We start from the raw sequence: 17,302 nt of genomic DNA on the forward strand, positions 1-17,302 counted from the left end.
GTGAATCGTGATTCGAATCGAATCGTAACTTCTTTGGCAATACCCACCCCGAATGCACACATGACACTCCCCAGCGCATATGTTTGTCAATCTCTTTGTCTTTCCTCCTGATTGTATTTATTATTTGTAACATACCCCCTGGCATATTTGTTTACTTGAATGTTTTATATATTATTGTTGACTTTAAGTTGAAAAAAAAAAAAAAACTTTGGCAAGTCACGAGCGAGTGACAAAGCAAAAATGATTTTAAGGCATTTATTCTCAGGAAATACATGATTAATTAACATATTATAGTTAAGTATGCTTGCTATTTTTTTGGAGGGAACACGTAATTTTGATTTATTTTACAAAGTAAAATCGAGGGTGACCCGGAAGTAGATGATGTGAAGGATCGGGTAGCATTAGCAGCATTAGCTTAGCATGTGTGTGGAGTCATTGTAGAGAGGCTGATAATCTGGGAGTGTTTGCAGTGAGAATGTCTTCAGTCCAGCTTCAAGGAGAGTTTATCACCGAGCAGTTAACTCCTGCTGAAGAAACATTCACGGAGTTTAAAGGAAAAGAGGAAGAGTTCAAAGAAGAAAAGATGGACGATCAACATCTACTGCTGGATTTCACCAGGATCCCCCAGATCATCTTACACCGGATAGGTAGGAAACACCTGATAGAAACGATTCCCTGATGATGCACACTGTGGATTTTAGCCTCATTTGATTGGAAAACTGCTTAGAGGAGATCAACATGCTAAGCTAAAGCTAACTTCCGGTTGGCAGCCATCTTACTACGGTCAGCTCGCTCACTGACAGCATTGGGTTTTAATAACTGCGGTCTAGTTAGTAATTTGCTCCGGTTAAACCTGTTTTTCGCGCAGATTTCACTGCAATCGGAAAAAGCCGTCCCTACCATAGAGATAATATATGAGTAGACCCGCATTGACTGTCACGGCGCAAAAATTATGGGCGCCATCTTGGGGAGGTCGCTTTAAACAGAACAGTAGAAGGCTGCCTCAGCATTGCAGCGTGTTTCTGTTTAAATCAACAGACTGCTGACATCAGGGTGCTCTGTGTCTGCACCCTGATGCTCTATCTCTCCGGTTCTTTTTCCTGAAAAGTGATCACTCAGCATAAACTCTTTAAATACCTTTTCATAACATGTATTAAATATCCAATCCAATTTAATTTTTTAAGGAATTAAAAACAACCACAGCTGATCAAAGAGCTTTATGTTTTAAGTAAAATACAAAACAGTATACATAAAAGCAGATAAAACATGGGTAAAAATATACTGTGCACTGTGTACTCTGTGCACTGTGTACTCTGAACAATAGATAATCTATATACAGCTGTGGAGATTTTAACTGTATTTTACAATATTTTTACAGTATAGTTATGTAGAGATGTATCTATCTATCGATATATCTATATATAGATATATTTATATAGATATATAGATATATAATCTAAAGGCAGTGGGTATGCAGCGCATGCAACGCATAGGGGCGCTGCACTCGAGGGGGTGTCAAAAAACCCCTCTAGAAAATACATTTTTCTAGTTGTCATGTTTTTTTTTAATCTGCGACTACCACTCGTGGTGCACACTTAACAGCAAGATGGAGCGCCAGAAAAAAAAAAAACATATCCGGGGCGCAAAACAGAAAAAGAAAAAGGAAGAAGGATAAAGTTGTTGGCGGGATGAAAAAAAAGCCTTTCAATGTGGTTGAAAGACAGTAGGTAAGTTCTGTCACTGTATCGACAACAGGAAAGGAGGGTTGTAAATATTCAGGTCAGATAAAGCTAGTCTGATACGGAGTCGCCCCATATTTGGCTGTTAAATGTTGCGCCCCCTATTGAAGCGATAAGGAACGCGATTTGTTCCGTATTTCTAGGAATATCTGATACATACGCCTGTAAACACACACATATCCACACACTAAGTGTAAGAATGACCGAAACAAAACTTGTGAAATATTAACACAGGAAAGCTAAAATTTTGTGGCCAGTGCCCAGCTATGATCCAACGCTTAGCCCTCTAGGCTGCAATTTATTCACTCATATGTACATTTCTTATTATTGATTTTTTAAATTAAAGATGAGTTGTACAAGTTTATGTGTGAATCAGACACATTAATCCAGTGTCATTATAGCCCTTAGACTCTGTGACCCATGTTACCACCTTTTTGGCAGGGGGACACTGGAGTTTAAATGTTTTATTCAGTATCACTACAGTGGTGTTGTGATGTATCTGATAAGTCAGATCAGATGCAGTGTCCACTCAGTAACTGTTATCCAACAAGAAGATAATTCAAATTTAAATATAAATTTTTATTGTAGTTTGACTGCTGTATTTTTTAACCCTACTTAACATAACATTCATTTAATTCAGCTGTGAGGATGGAGAGAAAGAAGAGAAGATGACAGAGGACGAATCAGGATAGACAGGGGAAACCAAAAGGTTGGTCTAATATTAGGTGGAAGTGAGGGAACAGCTACTTAATCCCAATCGATAATGTTTAAACATTATTTTTAAAAACTGTATTAAGATCTGTCATTTTTACAGCTAATTTATAATTCTTTTTGACCATATGACTTAGTGTAGAACGCCACAGACAAGGGGTGAAGGAGACAGACATGAGGTCGGTGATAGAAGAGACAAGTGAGGACATCAGGTAGGAATAAATACATTAGGGAGGCAGCAAAAACATATATACCATAATGGTTTGAGTTTCTGATCACCATCTCTCATTGTGTTCTTTTTTGGGAAAATTGGGAGAATGTGGAACAGAAAGGTGCAGATGAGGGAGAGGAGCAGAGAGGACCAGATGATGAAGAGGGAGAGGAGCAGAGAGGACCAGATGATGAAGAGGGAGAGGAGCAGAGAGGTTCAGATGATGAAGAGGGAGAGGAGCAGAGAGCTGCAGAGGAGAGTGCTGAGACGAGGCTTTATTCAGAAGATCCATCTGAATGGCCTTTACCACACAAAATGGGGGACATATTTAGGCAGTACATGGTTGAAAATGACCCACCGAAAGTTTCTGATGGCCCATATCCAAGAGCAGAGAAGAGTAAGAGGTGTTTTTCCAAAGGATGCTGTTTTCGTTTACTGTCTAATGGAGAGAAAGTTGAACGATTATGTGTTGTCGCCTCCACCTCAAAAATATGTAATTGCGCCCCTGTCTAAAGGTTTAGAGATAAAATTTAGGTCTAAACCAGTGATTGTAATGTCAGAGCTGCAGTGCATGCTGGGAGATGTAGTTCCAGTCTGTTTATATATAGTTTGATAAACAAAAGGATGATTAAAGTAAAGTGTCCTTTATTTAACCACTGATAGACAGTCTTTCTGCTGTTTGTTTTTCCAGACCGCCTGCAGGATTATGTTGGAAAAGAGGAGGATTTTTCTGACCAGCAGCTCTGTGGACAGGAGAGGAATTCCAGTTTGGACCAAGAAGAGCCAAAACCTCTGCAGATGAAACAAGAGCAGCAAGAACCAGAACATCCCTGGACAAAAGAGGAAACCATGGAGGTCCTCATAACTGAGCAGGATGGACAGCTTGTTCTGAAAACAGAGCCTGGAGAGACAGAAGAGGAACATTTCCCATGTTTAACATGTGGAGAGAACTTTCTAAAAACAGAACATTTAATAGATCACACAAGCGCTCACTCAGGTGAGAATAATGAACGTCTGTCCTGTGGAAAATGCATCTCTCAGAAATCAAATCTTGTTACATACACCAGACTTCATACAGATAAGAAACCATTTTCTTGTACTATTTGTTACAAAAGGTTTACTGTCGAATATATATATATATATATATATATATATATATATATATATATATATATATATATATATATATTCAACAGTCATGGAACTGTGCTTACAGCTCCTTCATAATTAATGTACACTAATAACTTGTGTACATGGTTCTTGCTGATGGCATTAAAATAATTTCTAATAGCATTAAAAGAGCATTAAATTAGAGTCACTCATTCCTGTATGAACCCTTTGAACACTTAATTTAAAATAATGCATCAAAAAAATCCCCGTCAGCTTTCAGCATATGTAAAGTTTTTGCTCAAATATTTTTGTTTTGTTGTGGATTTTTGGAACGGGGATAACTAGGATAATTCAACACTGCTTTTTTTTAATGAACTGTTCTCTATTACCAAACTTAGTATCTCTTCATCCATTTCTGCAATAAGAAGTTTCTTTTGACTGGATTTGATTAAACTTTTAAGCCCCTCGGTATAAAATAAATATTTTGCTGGAGATGAGAAATCTGCTTCCTGGTTTGCATCCAATCATTTAATTAAACGCTCTTAGTTTTTTGGAACATATAAGAATTTTGCTCTAATTTCTAGTCACCGATCTGTTGTTTCTATACTTTAATTAAACAAACCGGATCTTCTCAACGTTCTTTTTTCTGTTTGATGCGATTGCAATTGCGGATCTTGACCTGGCCGGACCGGAGCGGAGCAAAAAAATAGCTCGGGTCCTTATTTTGACGGGTGAAGGACGTAGAAGATGTACGTGGGCGGTGACGTGCGGAGGATGTGGAACAGCTCTCATTAAGTAACATGACAGACAGGTACTTTGCATGACGTACATGAGCAGAGCAGAGCGGAGCGCTGAAGGAGTATGTGGAATCTGGGAGTGACTTAGTGCCACTGCAGTAGCTGCAGTGGCATACAGCTGGTCTGCTGGGATTGGGACTTTCGGTGTGGTAGATAAACTGGTTGTTGCAGCTGGAAACTGCTGATGTTTGTTACAGACAGGTGGCTGCATCAATGCCTGTCTAAAAACACTTCCAATGAAATGAAACAGTTTACAAAATATTGTCAGAAATCCAACTTGACTGATATATTTCTGTGTCCACTGAGGAAGAATGTGTTCGAATCACTAAGCAGCATCAGCAGCTGCTGGATCTCATGTTGGGAACATTACTGCAGATCAACTGGTGACACAGAAATCACCTTAAAACCACAGGAACATTACTGTCAATGAGAAGTTTCTGCTTTTAACTAGCATGATTGAAGAAGAAGAAATGAACGTTAATAATTCCCCAGTAAAGGAAACATCTCCCACTATCTTCCATTCTCTGTGAATCAGTCTAACATCAGTCTGCAAAGATCCTGGTCTGTCAGCAGATCCCAAATCTCTGTCATTCACAGTATTATCATAGTGTTTGCTGCAGAAATGGAGCTTTAGTGATGAGACCATAACAGGCTGTTTCTGAACTGGTTTCAGCTGCACCATGTGAACAAGGAGGTTTCTGCATCATCAACGTCCCCTAACCCACACCACAGTGGTTTGATATCCAAGCAGAACATTTTTAATCTAAAAACAGCATAAAGGTTGGAAATCAGCTTCTCCTCTAGAACTGACTGTTTATGCAGCCTGTAGAACAAAAGGCAGAAATAGAGAAACAATCAGATTAAATTGTGACAAACGGGGTCTATAACACAGATGATAGGAGAGATTAGGTGGCTGCAGGGTTGTCCGATTAAAACGAACAAACAAACGAGTCAGAATAAATCTCCTCGTTACTGGCCTCAGATCTATCAAACACGTGTTTGATTTTTGTGAATAATGGGAAGTATTGTGGGAAACTGAAGTGTTGGTTTGTGATTCTATAGTTAAATTCTATTCCCAGCCCGCTGGGAATTTATGTTTCTGATACTTTAAGATGTTTATTGCCCTCCCCTGTGGGGGTGGTAAAATATCTTATTTAATCAAATATTGTTTCGGCTGTTATATACTGTTTATGACACACAGCCCTATTGGCTGTACGTTAGAACAATAAATGAAAGAGTGATTCCAGCTCTAATCATTGTCAAACAGTTAATTCTGCACATACATGGAATAAATTCACCACAACTTCTGTTCAAAATATAAGAGTTTATTAACAAAAATCATTCAGCTCCAAGTCAAACATATTTCAGTTTAACACTCTCAACTAAGTCTAGTAAAACTCAACTAAACTAAACTAACTACTACGTACAAAGAGGAAGGGAAACATGGTTGAAAACCATATTACAGTTTAAGATGGATTTTGTGTTTGAAACCAAAGTTTATCTGGAAGAATTTTGGATATGATCAAATTAGCTTTTCACTAATTTTAAAGAAATTGGAATGTTTTCAGACCAATTCACAATGCAAATCCATGAGGTGAATAAAACATTATTTGGCCAAATAATGTTTTATTGAGTGATTTGCTTAATCAAGAACCAACAACCTTTAGTTAAATGATTCTTTACCCTCTTTGAAATAGCTAGCAGTGAATAGACATCAGGATTCCACTAAATGACTCTTGGTCAAACTTGGTAATGGAAATGTAATGAGTATCTGAGGAACACATGAACACTAATGTTATATCAGTGTTTAAATCCTTAGTAAATAAAGCTTGTCCAAGCTTCAGCAACAGCTCAACACATATTCCTGTAGCATAGCGTAGCATGCAGTCTATTCTTTAGCATCAGTTAGCGTTGTCTTTACTCAGCAGTAAACGCACGATATGATTAGCATCATCAAAAGACACATTGCTTGTTCTGTCCCTAATCATGCCAGACCTGCAAACCTTTTTCCATGTCCGTTTGGAAAGCTCGAGTTTCATCCAGTTTTGCAGCTCTGCAGTCATTGCACAGCAGGGGTCCCCTCAGTCTCAAACCCAGGGCATGGTCTTCATCCAGTTTGGCTCTGTATGTTCTGAAACTCAAGAGAAATGTGTTGCAAAAGTTCTGTTTGCAGCAGTTAGGTTCTGAAGAGTTCTGACTTATCCTTGATGGTTCTGGGGATCTGGTTCCCCTGGGGCCCGCATCTCCACTGTGGGCCACAGTGGGCCCCAGCTTTGAGCGCAGGAGCAGAAGCAGGCTGCATCAGAAGAGGGAGAAAAAGAGAAGAGGCAAAAGATGCAGAATCCTGTGTGCTCTATGGTTTTCTTTGGCTTCACACGGAGGGGGGTAGGTTTTCACACCTCTGGTGGCTTCCATGTGACTTGCCTGTGACTTTGGCTGAAAAGGGGGGGCTGCAGAAGTCCCCCAGCTGTTATCCACCAAAGCTGCGTTCTCTCCTCTGGTCATCCTATCATGATGAAATATGGACACTGCTTCCCAATGTCCAAAAAGTATGATCATGGCATATGGCACAACAGTTGTGATCAAAAGCCTCATTGTGAGCAGGCAGCATCTAGAAGCATCTGAGTCTGCAGAGTCCTGAAAGTTGTGATCCATGTGGATCTGGAAGAATATGGACTGTAAAACACTCCAACACCTGGGATGATGTTTAAATCCATAAATTAGGATTACAGTGCTTTAAATTGGGATTTCTAATTATCATTCTCATTGCTTCATGTGGCTTTTATGACACTGCCATGATCTGTAATCATGTTCAGATTGCCGGAACCACGGATGTCTCCTTGCTGTTCGAGCTCATATTCTAGACGAATAACTCTGTATCACCAGGATTTTAGCTGATTTTAACTGTTCCTGACCTGTGTTTGGTTCAGTGGATCCAGATTCAATTTGAAATAGAATTAAAATCCTCCTCTCTGTGTCACCATATATATATGTATATATATATATTAGGGATGGAACGGTTTATGAAAACCGTCCGAACTGTTCGGTTCAACTGTCTCGGTTCAGTTCACGTGTGTTTCGTTCTGTTCATGCGCTGCTCCTTTTTCTCATAGGCGAAGCGTGTACACTCCAGAGCAGAAGGTGGCGGTACTGCGACCAAAGCCAACCACCAGTAGTAAACAAGAAGAAGAAGCTTAGCCGGGTGTAGCAAAAAAAAATCAGTTGGTGTGGAGAATTGTGTGGGTATGGCGAGTGGGAAAGAACAGGAGTTGGAAGACGCGCCAGCAGCACTTTATAGGTCTGCTGTATGGGAGCGCTTTGCATTTAGAGTGACCTACGATGACGGCGGAAAGAAAGCTGTGAATTAAAGTGCAACAGTGTGTAAGCATTGTGCAACACGTTTTGTTTATGCTAACAGCAACATGACCAACATGTCATGCTAAGCCCTAAATCCCACATACTCCGTCAGCGCTCCGCTGCGCTCCAGACCGCCTGCTCAAAGCAAAGCATACAGCCTCCTCTGTGGCTCCCGTCCGCTCCCCTCTGAGTTCCTTGGAGATGGTAGAGAGCATGCGCGAGATGATTCATTCATTAATTTTTATTTTTTCTATCATTTTTATATTTTTTATAAATTTTTTTATTTTTCGGTGTAACAATCAACATATACAGAACCGAAAACCGTGACCACGAAACCGTGAACCGAATCGTTCCACCCCTAATATATATATATATATATATAAAATCATAAGGTATGCAATTCTTCTATTCAACTCACCGACAGCCTACAGAAGTCATTGGCCAAAACATTTCAGGCGGGTCCAGTTGTTCGAGCATGGGCGTAGGTTTGCATAGGGACCATAGGGACATGTCCCTACCAAAATTTTGGAAGGACCCATTTGTCCCTACCAATAATTGGATGTAAACAACATGTTTATAATTTACTATACAGCAGCCGCTTCTTTTCCTCTCGCAGCTTCTCTGCCTGGTAGCTGCAGCTGCCTGCTCTTTCCTGTCCCTTTCACATAGCAGCGCATCAACTGTGCTGCGCGGTTTAACTCTCTGATTATTCTGCCTTAAGATAGATAGATAGATAGATAGATAGATAGATAGATAGATAGATAGATAGATAGATAGATAGATAGATAGATGTACTTTATTTATCCTAAGCTGGGAAATTGCAGTGTAGCAGCAGCTTTACACATAGTGACAGTCACAACACAATGAGATAAGAAAAAGTAAAAATAACATAACATCCACACGTATTTACATTATAAGGGTGCAGTGAACAGTCCTAAGGTGCAGTGAACAGATTATAAATAGTATTAAAAACATGGAGTGCAGTATAGTACAGTGCTGGTTATTGTATGCTGAAACAAGAGTTTATTTTTTATTGTACAATGTGATGGCATATGGTAGGAAAGATTTCCTGTATCTGCCCCTTCGACAGCGGAGCTGGAGCAGCCTGTGAGAAAAAGTGCTCCGCTGTCTGACCACTGTGTGGTGGAGAGGGTGCTGATCATTGTCAATGATGGATAAGAGTTTATTCAGCGTTCTCCTCTCCACCACAGTCTCAAAAGACTCCAGCCTGAGTCCAAGTACAGAGCCAGCCCTCCTGATGATTTTATCAAGTCTGTTGGTGTCGCTGGCTCTAATACTGCTGCCCCAACACACAGCAGCAAAGAAAATGGTGCTGGCAACAACAGACTGGTAAAAGATCTCCAACATCTTGCTGCACACATTAAAGGATCTCAGCTTCCTCAAGACAATAAAGTTCCGCCTTCTCTCTTTCTGATTGCGTGTTTTCTAGTCTGTATGTGTGCACGCGCGGGTGCTTGGAGCGCGAAAAAAAAGACGCTAAAATAAATTAATATTGTGCTACGAAACTAGTCCAAATTAAAAAAAATATATTATCTACGCTAAAACAGGCGAAAGCTTCTGACTGGAGTTCTGTAAAGAAGTAGAAGAGAGTTTTTTGATTTGTGGAACTTGAGAAATGTAAGTTAACAACGTTAGGATTTCTTTCATTTTATCTTTTAATCAGATAGCCAAAGGCTACTTAAAGAAGATCTTTTATGAAATGAAACCAGGTGAAACATAAACGTTTAAACGTTTCCTTTGGAGGAGTTCTGGATGGAGAATATTGACAGACAAAAACTATTTTTTTTTTACTTCTTAAATGCAAAATGTTTACATATTTTTTACAATCTTGGTATATTTCCTGCTCTAAGTGGGTCGCTCTGTCGGCTAAAGGCACATTTTAGTGGCCCTATACTCCAGTTTACGATTAATCAATTACATAGTTCACGATTATTTAAATAATTTGTTAATATGATTAATTGTTTCAGCCATAGATAAAATGCATGAAATTAGCTACACAGAGTAACCACAGCCCAGATGTACAACTTCTAATATTAATATTTTAAATGCTCAGTGTCAGTTCCTCTTATAGTTCCAGTGCACATGTAAATACAATACATTTATTTGCTGTCCCTTGAATGTATTATTTTGCATGATCCAGAGAGAGCATATTAAATAAAAAAAAAATAAAAAATAAGAGTGGGGTTTACCTCTGTTTACCTCTGCACAATTCTATATCTTAAGAAGAAAACACAGGATAAATCCACATATTACAGACATATTTAGACTATATTTGGTTAAACAGACACTGTCTTAGTCGCAGGTAAATTTAAATGCAATCCTTTTCAAAGTGGAAAAAGTCCTAATTCCACATTAATCAGAGTCAGTGATGCTTTAAATATTGATAAACAGCATATAGTGCATGTAGTGCTTATAAGATTTGTATTAATGTAGCAAGAAATGCTGCTGTTCTCTTTAAACAAAATGAGCCCTGAAGCTCACATTAAGCATAAAAAAGAGCATGCATATTTTTTGCAAAGGACCAGTGAAACTGAAGAATAGTGTCCCTACCAAAGTTTAAATCAAACCTACGCCCTTGTATTCGAGGTTTGTTTTTTTCACTATAATTACCCCACTATCTGTGGTAATGCAAACTTTCTCACTTTCCAATCTCAATCTAAATTGCTGTGCGGGCTCTATTTGGTGGAATTGTCTTAAACGCTGAAACAAATTGCTGGTGTTTCCTGTTTTAGTAGCTACGTTCCTTCTTCATAGTTTGTATTACTCTGTTGTTCGTCTGACTTCAAATACCCAAAGTACCTCCAAGCCATCCAACATCTCAGACCCTTCTTTTCGACGATGTCGTCCTTCTGGGCAGTATTTTAACTGATCCTGGTTCAGAACTCCCGTCAACAGAGATCTCAGTTATTTTTAAGTCTTAGGTTTTACGGTTAGGCTGGAGAAATTATTTGCTGCAAACTTCACCACGGCTTTGCACTGCTGCCAGCTTCTTATGCATATGTGGCTCTGTTCCATCTAATTGTTTACGTGCGGTGCTGATTAGCTGTCATTGGGTATTCGCAGGTTTGTGAAAACTTTAATTTTTTAAGGCGTCGACTTATCAAATGTCTCATTTAAAATCGTAGAGAAATTTTACATGGCAAAATAAATTTAAATTGAAAACTCACCCAGCCCTACCCATTAGTCACAAATTAATTAAGGTGGGATTGTTTCCCAGTTTTTTCTTAACTCTTGTCAGTGAGGAGTTTAAACAGTAATTAAATTCAGTTCAGTTTATTTATGCAACGCATATTCACAACACATCATCTCAAGACACTTTACAATTCAACCAGTAAAATTGTTTTCTATCTAAGGAAATCCAGCTGATTGCATAGACTCATTGACTAAAATGCAATCCTTCACATTAAGCGTGCTTGTAGCGACAGTGGAGAGGAAAAACTCCCTTTTAACAGGAAGAAACCTCCAGCAGAACCAGGCTCAGTGTGAGCGGCCATCTGCTGAGGCTGACTGGGGTTCAAAGAGACAGAAGCAGCGATACAAAAGGCAACTGTCAACCAACTCCACTGGCAGCCCCGTCCAGTAAATGCAAAGCTAGGCGGACGAGCTCTGAGCCAGCTCCAATGTCAGAGGATGAAAAGGGCATATACATTTAAGCCCCATTTACACTACCCTTTTGAAATTGTGCTGAGTACAGGCCAAACACAGTTAGAAAGATAACTTGAGTTTAGATAGAACGCAACTGAACTAGACCATGCCAGACACAACCGAACTGCGCTAAATCTCGTGCTATTTCAACAGTAGGGCTCGGCAAAGTTCAGTTGTGTTCTCTGATAACAGTGCATGAGCAGACCACTTCATCCCCTTTTTACAGTCAGCTGACTAATTTTGCGGGTTTTCTGATGTGTTTTAGCTTTGGAATTCACAGATCTGTTTACAACCGTTCACAAATTCTTCTCTCCCTTTTAACAAAAAATGGCATCAAAAGAGCATGGTGCGACCAGAGAGGATGCTGAGACTGAGGCTCTAAATAAAGTTTGGGCAAAGGACGCATTCTCAGGCACATACATTCCTGAATGTTATGGGTGCTACCATTTTTGTTTATGTAATTTCCGCCTTAAAAGCTGTAGTATCGTGGACAGCCGATAAGAGGTGAGGAATGGTTGTAAAACCCAAGCTCAGGAGGGTTAACTGATCCAAGCTCGGTTCAAACTCGGCTTCTGAGGGATAGTGTAAATGGGGCATTAGTCACAGTTAATGCGACTTCACTGAAAGACAGGCCAAGTTCAGCATCTATAAACAAAGGAGCTAATGGCAGCAGCACAGCTGATATTTCTCTCCAGGATGGTGTCACAGCAAAACAGGAACAGACCAGATGAAGCTACTATAAGAAAAAGCAGAGAGAGCAGAAAGTTAGAGATTGAACTAACAGATTTTGCAGAGTGGGAGAATGGAGATAGAATGATGAAAAGGGGTCCTCCAGAAGTCTAAGCCTATAGCAGCATAACTATAGAGATAGCTCAGGATAACCTGAGCCACCCTAACTATAAGCTTTATCAAAAAGAAAAGTTTTAAGCCTACGCTTAAAAGTTGACAGGGTGTCTGCCTCACGGACTAAAACTGGTAGTTGGTTCCACAGGAGAGGAGCCTGATAACTAAAAGATCTGCCTCCCATTCTATTTTTAGAAATTCTAGGAACCACTAGTAAACCTGCAGATTGAGAGCGAAGTGCTCTGTTAGGAACATAAGGAGCAATCAGATCTCTGATATCAGATGGAGCTTGGCCATTTAAGGCTTTATATGTGAGAAGGAGGATTTTAAATTCTATTCTGGATTTAACAGGAAGCCAATGAAGAGAAGCCAGGATAGGAGAGATATGATCTCTCTTTTTAATTTTCATCAGAACTCTGGCTGCAGCATTTTGGATCAGCTGAAGGCTTTTAACTACAGTTTGTGGACTTCCTGATAGTAAAGAATTACAATAGTCCAGCTTTAAAGTAACAAATGCATAGACTAGTTTCTCAGCATCACCCCTGGACAGGAGATTTCTCTTTTTTGCAATCTCCTTGAGATGAAAGAAGGACATTTTAGAAGCCTCTATGGTATGGGATTTAAACAGGCCCTGATCAAAAATAACACCAAATATGACTTATTATCTGAGATCAAGTTAATCTCATCCAAATAGTGACTGACTAATCAGCTTCTTTTTCAAAGACTTTGGTCTAAAGACTATAACTTGTTTTGTCTGCAATCAGGAGCAGAAAGTTTAGAGTCATCCATGTTTCTAAATCTTCAAGACATATCTGTAGTCTTTGTATTGGTTTCGTTTCATCCGGATTCATAGACAGATATAGCCGAGTATCATCAGCATAACAGTGGAAATTAATCCCATGTTGTCTAATAATTCTACCAATTGGTAGCATATAGTATATATAGTAAAGAGAATTGGCCCCAGCTCTGATCCCTGTGGTACTCCACAGGTAGCCCTGCAGCATGTGTAAGAATTTTTTTTATTAACGTGAACAAACTGAAATTGGTCTGATAAATACAATTCAAACCAGTCTAGTTCTGTTCCTTTATTTCCTACAAAATACTCAAGTCTTTCTAAAAAAAAAATTTTGATCTACTGTATGAAATGCAGCCCTGAGATCTGACAGGACAAGTACAGATACAAGTCCACTATCTTAGGCCATGAGAATATCAGTTGTGAAAATTCACAATGGATCCAACTTTTATCCTAATGGCACTTGGACTACTGGTCATCAGTATCAATATTAAAATGGTTTGACTCTCTTTATCTGACCCCTCCTTTATCCTGTCTATTGTAGTTTCTTCAATTGGTCTGGTCGAATAAATTTTTCTTTGTTTCTATGGAGCATCTTCATTTGGTTTGGTCAAATGACTTTTTTACAGCAGTGAAAGCAAGTATCCTCCTCTTGAGTTATATGGCTAAGTTACTTTGCTCTTCTTTGATGGGGAACCCAGACAAGAGATCCCAGATGAGCAAAAACAAGATTTCAAAGTGTCCAGAATGGGACACATTTCCATGTAAGGGACTGAAGGTGATCACCTCATCATCCAGGCCTTGCAGTCCATCCTGCCTCCAGTACAGTCTAAACTTATCAACAAAAGAATTCTTCTGGCACTGTGATCTTTTTATAACTGTGCTCACTTCATTTTGTGATTCAAACTTTTTTAAAGGAAAAAAAAAAACCCAGAGCCCCCTTTCCCTGCTGATTGCTACAATTTTATCAAAAATAAGGAAGCTGCTCCAGACGGCTTTATCATTAAGGCCTGCCAAGCGCTGCCAAGGCTAGTGTGTCACATAACTACCTCATTTGCCAGACAGTCACTGTGGTGTTGGATGTAAATGCTCTACTTTCTTTAATTATTAGTTTTGGGGAAACAAATTTAGGCCAGAATGAATTTTATATCTTCAGGTTGCTTGATATGATCTTCAAACTCAAGAATAGAGTTCGGTGCTTCACCAATAGAAAGTCTTTCTGCTCTGTTTGTCTTTCTAGAACGCTTTCAGGATTATGTTGGAAAAGAGGAGGATTTCTCTGACCAGCAGGAGACGAATTCCAGTTTGGACCAAGAGGAACCAGAAGCTCTGCAGATAAAAGAAGAGCAGCTAAAGCCAGAAGATCCCTGGAAAAAAGAGGAAGCCATGGAGATCCCCATAAGTGCTCATGAAGGACAGCTTGTTCTGAAGCAGCAGACTGAAGATACAGGAGAAAAACCTTCCCGATATTTGACATATGGAGAAGAATTTCTAAAAAAAGAATATTTAATGGTTCACATGAGAACTCACACAGGTCAGAAGATTTATGAATGTCTCTCCTGTGGAAAACGCTTCACCTCTAAGTCAAATCTTGATAAACACATCAGAACTCACACAGATGAAAAGCCTTTTTCCTGCACGATTTGTAACAAGAATTTTACTGAAAAGAGTAATTTGACTAAACACAGGAGAATTCACACAGATGAGAAGACTTTTTCCTGTACCATTTGTAACAAGAACTTTAATATAAAGACTAGTTTGACTACTCATATGAGAATTCACACTGGTGAGAAGCCTTTTCCCTGCACGATTTGTGGCAAAAGTTTTACTCTAAAACATCATTTGACTGGACATGTGAGAATTCACACTGGTGAGAAGCCGTTTGAATGTCTATCCTGTGGAAAAAGCTTCACCACTAAATCTGAGCTTCATAATCACATCAAAGTTCACACAGGTGAGAAGCCTTTTTCTTGTACAATTTGTAACAAGAATTTTATCAAACAATGTAGTTTGACTGCTCACATGAGAGTTCACACAGGTGAGAAGCCTTTTTCCTGTACCATTTGTAACACTAATTTTACTAAAAAAGGTAGTTTGACTGCTCACATGAGAATTCACACAGGTGAGAAACCTTTTTGCTGTAATATTTGTAAGAAGAATTTTGCTAAAAAAGGTAATCTGACTACTCACATCAGAATTCACACAGGTGAGAAGCCTTTTTCTTGTACCATTTGTAACAAGAATTTTACTAAAAAAGGAAGTTTGACTACTCACATCAGATTTCATACAGGTGAGAAGCCTTTTTCCTGCACAATTTGTGGCAAAAGTTTTACTCTAACAAGTCATTTGAATAGACACATGAGAACTCACACCGGTGAGAAGCTGTCTCCTGAATTATTTGTGACAAAGGTTTTAAACGAGAAGGTAATTTGACTTTTCAGTTTACATCTATTCATGCATGATATGGAATTATTTCTAATTTTTTTTTTTAAAGCATTTGTTTCACATAAGTCGCAGCAGTTAGACACCACAGGAATAAACAGTAGAAGCATTTTGCATGTTTGACTCTTGATAAAATATCCATCAAGAAACTCCACCTCTTTACATGAGACACACATGGATTAATTATCTTTTTCATGCAAAAAAAGTGCAGCAACAACATCTTGGTTACAGATATAGCAAGTTTGCTGTCCATGCAACAAGCATTTGAGAAGTTATAGAAGTTTAAATTGAAAAATAAAATCCTGATTGTCCCCTTCTGTGCCATTTTGGCATGGTGTGGCACAACTTTTTCCTAATGCATTTATTTAGAAAAAAAAACTCAAGTTTTATTTTTGAGACTAAGAAACTTTTAGCTGAATGATAAGGTATTGGTTGGATATATTCCGGAAACAGACTTTAATTCAGATAAAAATATCCTCAGATGACAATAAAAGCAAAGCTAGGACAGATTTAATGAGCTTTGCTCAGTTTTGCTGATGTTTTGGAGGATTTTCTAAGAGATCAGCTGCAAATGATCAGAGTTTAGCTAATTCAGTGTCTTGTTGGCTTTCATTAGCAATGCATCAATCAGCCCTGCTACGTGTGTTGTTGAAACCAGGCCCACCAAAACTCCAACTGTTTTTGGCACAGTGTTAGAGCTATGGTCAATGGATATTAGAATGAAGTAGATCATCTATAGAGGAGTCTCAGATGAAGATTTGGGACATATATAAGTGTGTGTCTGTCTCAGAGTCAGTCAGCTACAAGCTAATTAATGTTGCAAAGTAGCTCCAGCCACCTTGAAAGGGGGTGCTGGGATTATGGGGTTAAACTACGGGACATCAAAGAACTCAGTTTAGAGGCTGGAGTCTGTAGTTCAGGTAAATTGAAGTCCTAAAATGATGAAACATGTTTGTTTAAAAAGATAAACAGGATTGATGATGTTGATGTTATTTTTACTGATCAGTTTGAACCTGCTTTAACTTGGTAAAAAGCCTTTGTCTTAATAATGTATTAAAGAAATCTGACTCTCCTCTAGAAGTGTGAAGTTTCTGCTTTTTAAAGATTTTTTGAAAGTATAATTTTCCTTTGAACTAATTCTAATAGTTTTGTTCTTGATTCTGTAGATGTTCTATTTACCTGCTATGATTGAAAGTAACTATCACCTATTTTATACAACTGATTTTATGGATTATATTCTGCTGTGGATGTTTTTACTTACTGTAATCACTTCTACATTGATGAACAAGCAGCAATAAAAACCTCATGGATTGTAAAACTTAGCTTCTTTTTCCTTTTTTTTAATATAACTTACAATGTTTTCCCATGTTTTCTCTGATATTTTCAGCCAAACTAAAGCTGTAAAATAAATAGTTTAATGTCATTCACCTTCTGTCTTCTCCAGTCTTTGCTGTTGCTCCTCCGTCAGCATTAATCTTTTTGCTTTTTAGATCCTGAGTGTGTTCAAATCTGGCCATTGGATAAATCCTCCTTTGATTGTTGGAGAACTTAGATTAGGAAATAATGTAGGTACGTATTCTGGCCCAGTTGGTTTGGCACCTGATAAAACAAATGTTTCAGTTAACTAGTGGAA

General features: G+C 38.7%; 1 protein-coding gene across 1 annotated transcript; it reads left to right on the forward strand.

Annotated features, from left to right (window-relative positions):
- Positions 1–608: 608 nt before the first annotated feature.
- On the forward strand, positions 609–16,638 carry LOC119775773 (zinc finger protein OZF-like). The gene is made up of 3 exons (XM_038273853.1): positions 609–647; positions 3,353–3,658; positions 14,468–16,638. Exons 2-3 carry the CDS (start codon positions 3,460–3,462, stop codon positions 15,658–15,660), a joined length of 1,392 nt encoding a protein of 463 aa, XP_038129781.1. The 5' UTR covers positions 609–647; positions 3,353–3,459; the 3' UTR covers positions 15,661–16,638.
- The last annotated feature ends 664 nt before the right edge of the window (positions 16,639–17,302 follow it).

This window comes from Cyprinodon tularosa, unplaced genomic scaffold, assembly GCF_016077235.1.
Source record: "Cyprinodon tularosa strain WSP-4 unplaced genomic scaffold, ASM1607723v1 ctg893, whole genome shotgun sequence".
Lineage (NCBI taxonomy): Eukaryota > Metazoa > Chordata > Actinopteri > Cyprinodontiformes > Cyprinodontidae > Cyprinodon > Cyprinodon tularosa.

Bases quoted from the DNA above. Each gene is read 5' to 3' on its own strand.
- LOC119775773 (XM_038273853.1), top strand. From the start codon at position 3,460: ATGAAACAAGAGCAGCAAGAACCAGAACATCCCTGGACAAAAGAGGAA. The intron at 3,659-14,467 runs GTGAGAATAATG...TTGTCTTTCTAG, and splicing joins TCACACAAGCGCTCACTCAG to AACGCTTTCAGGATTATGTT.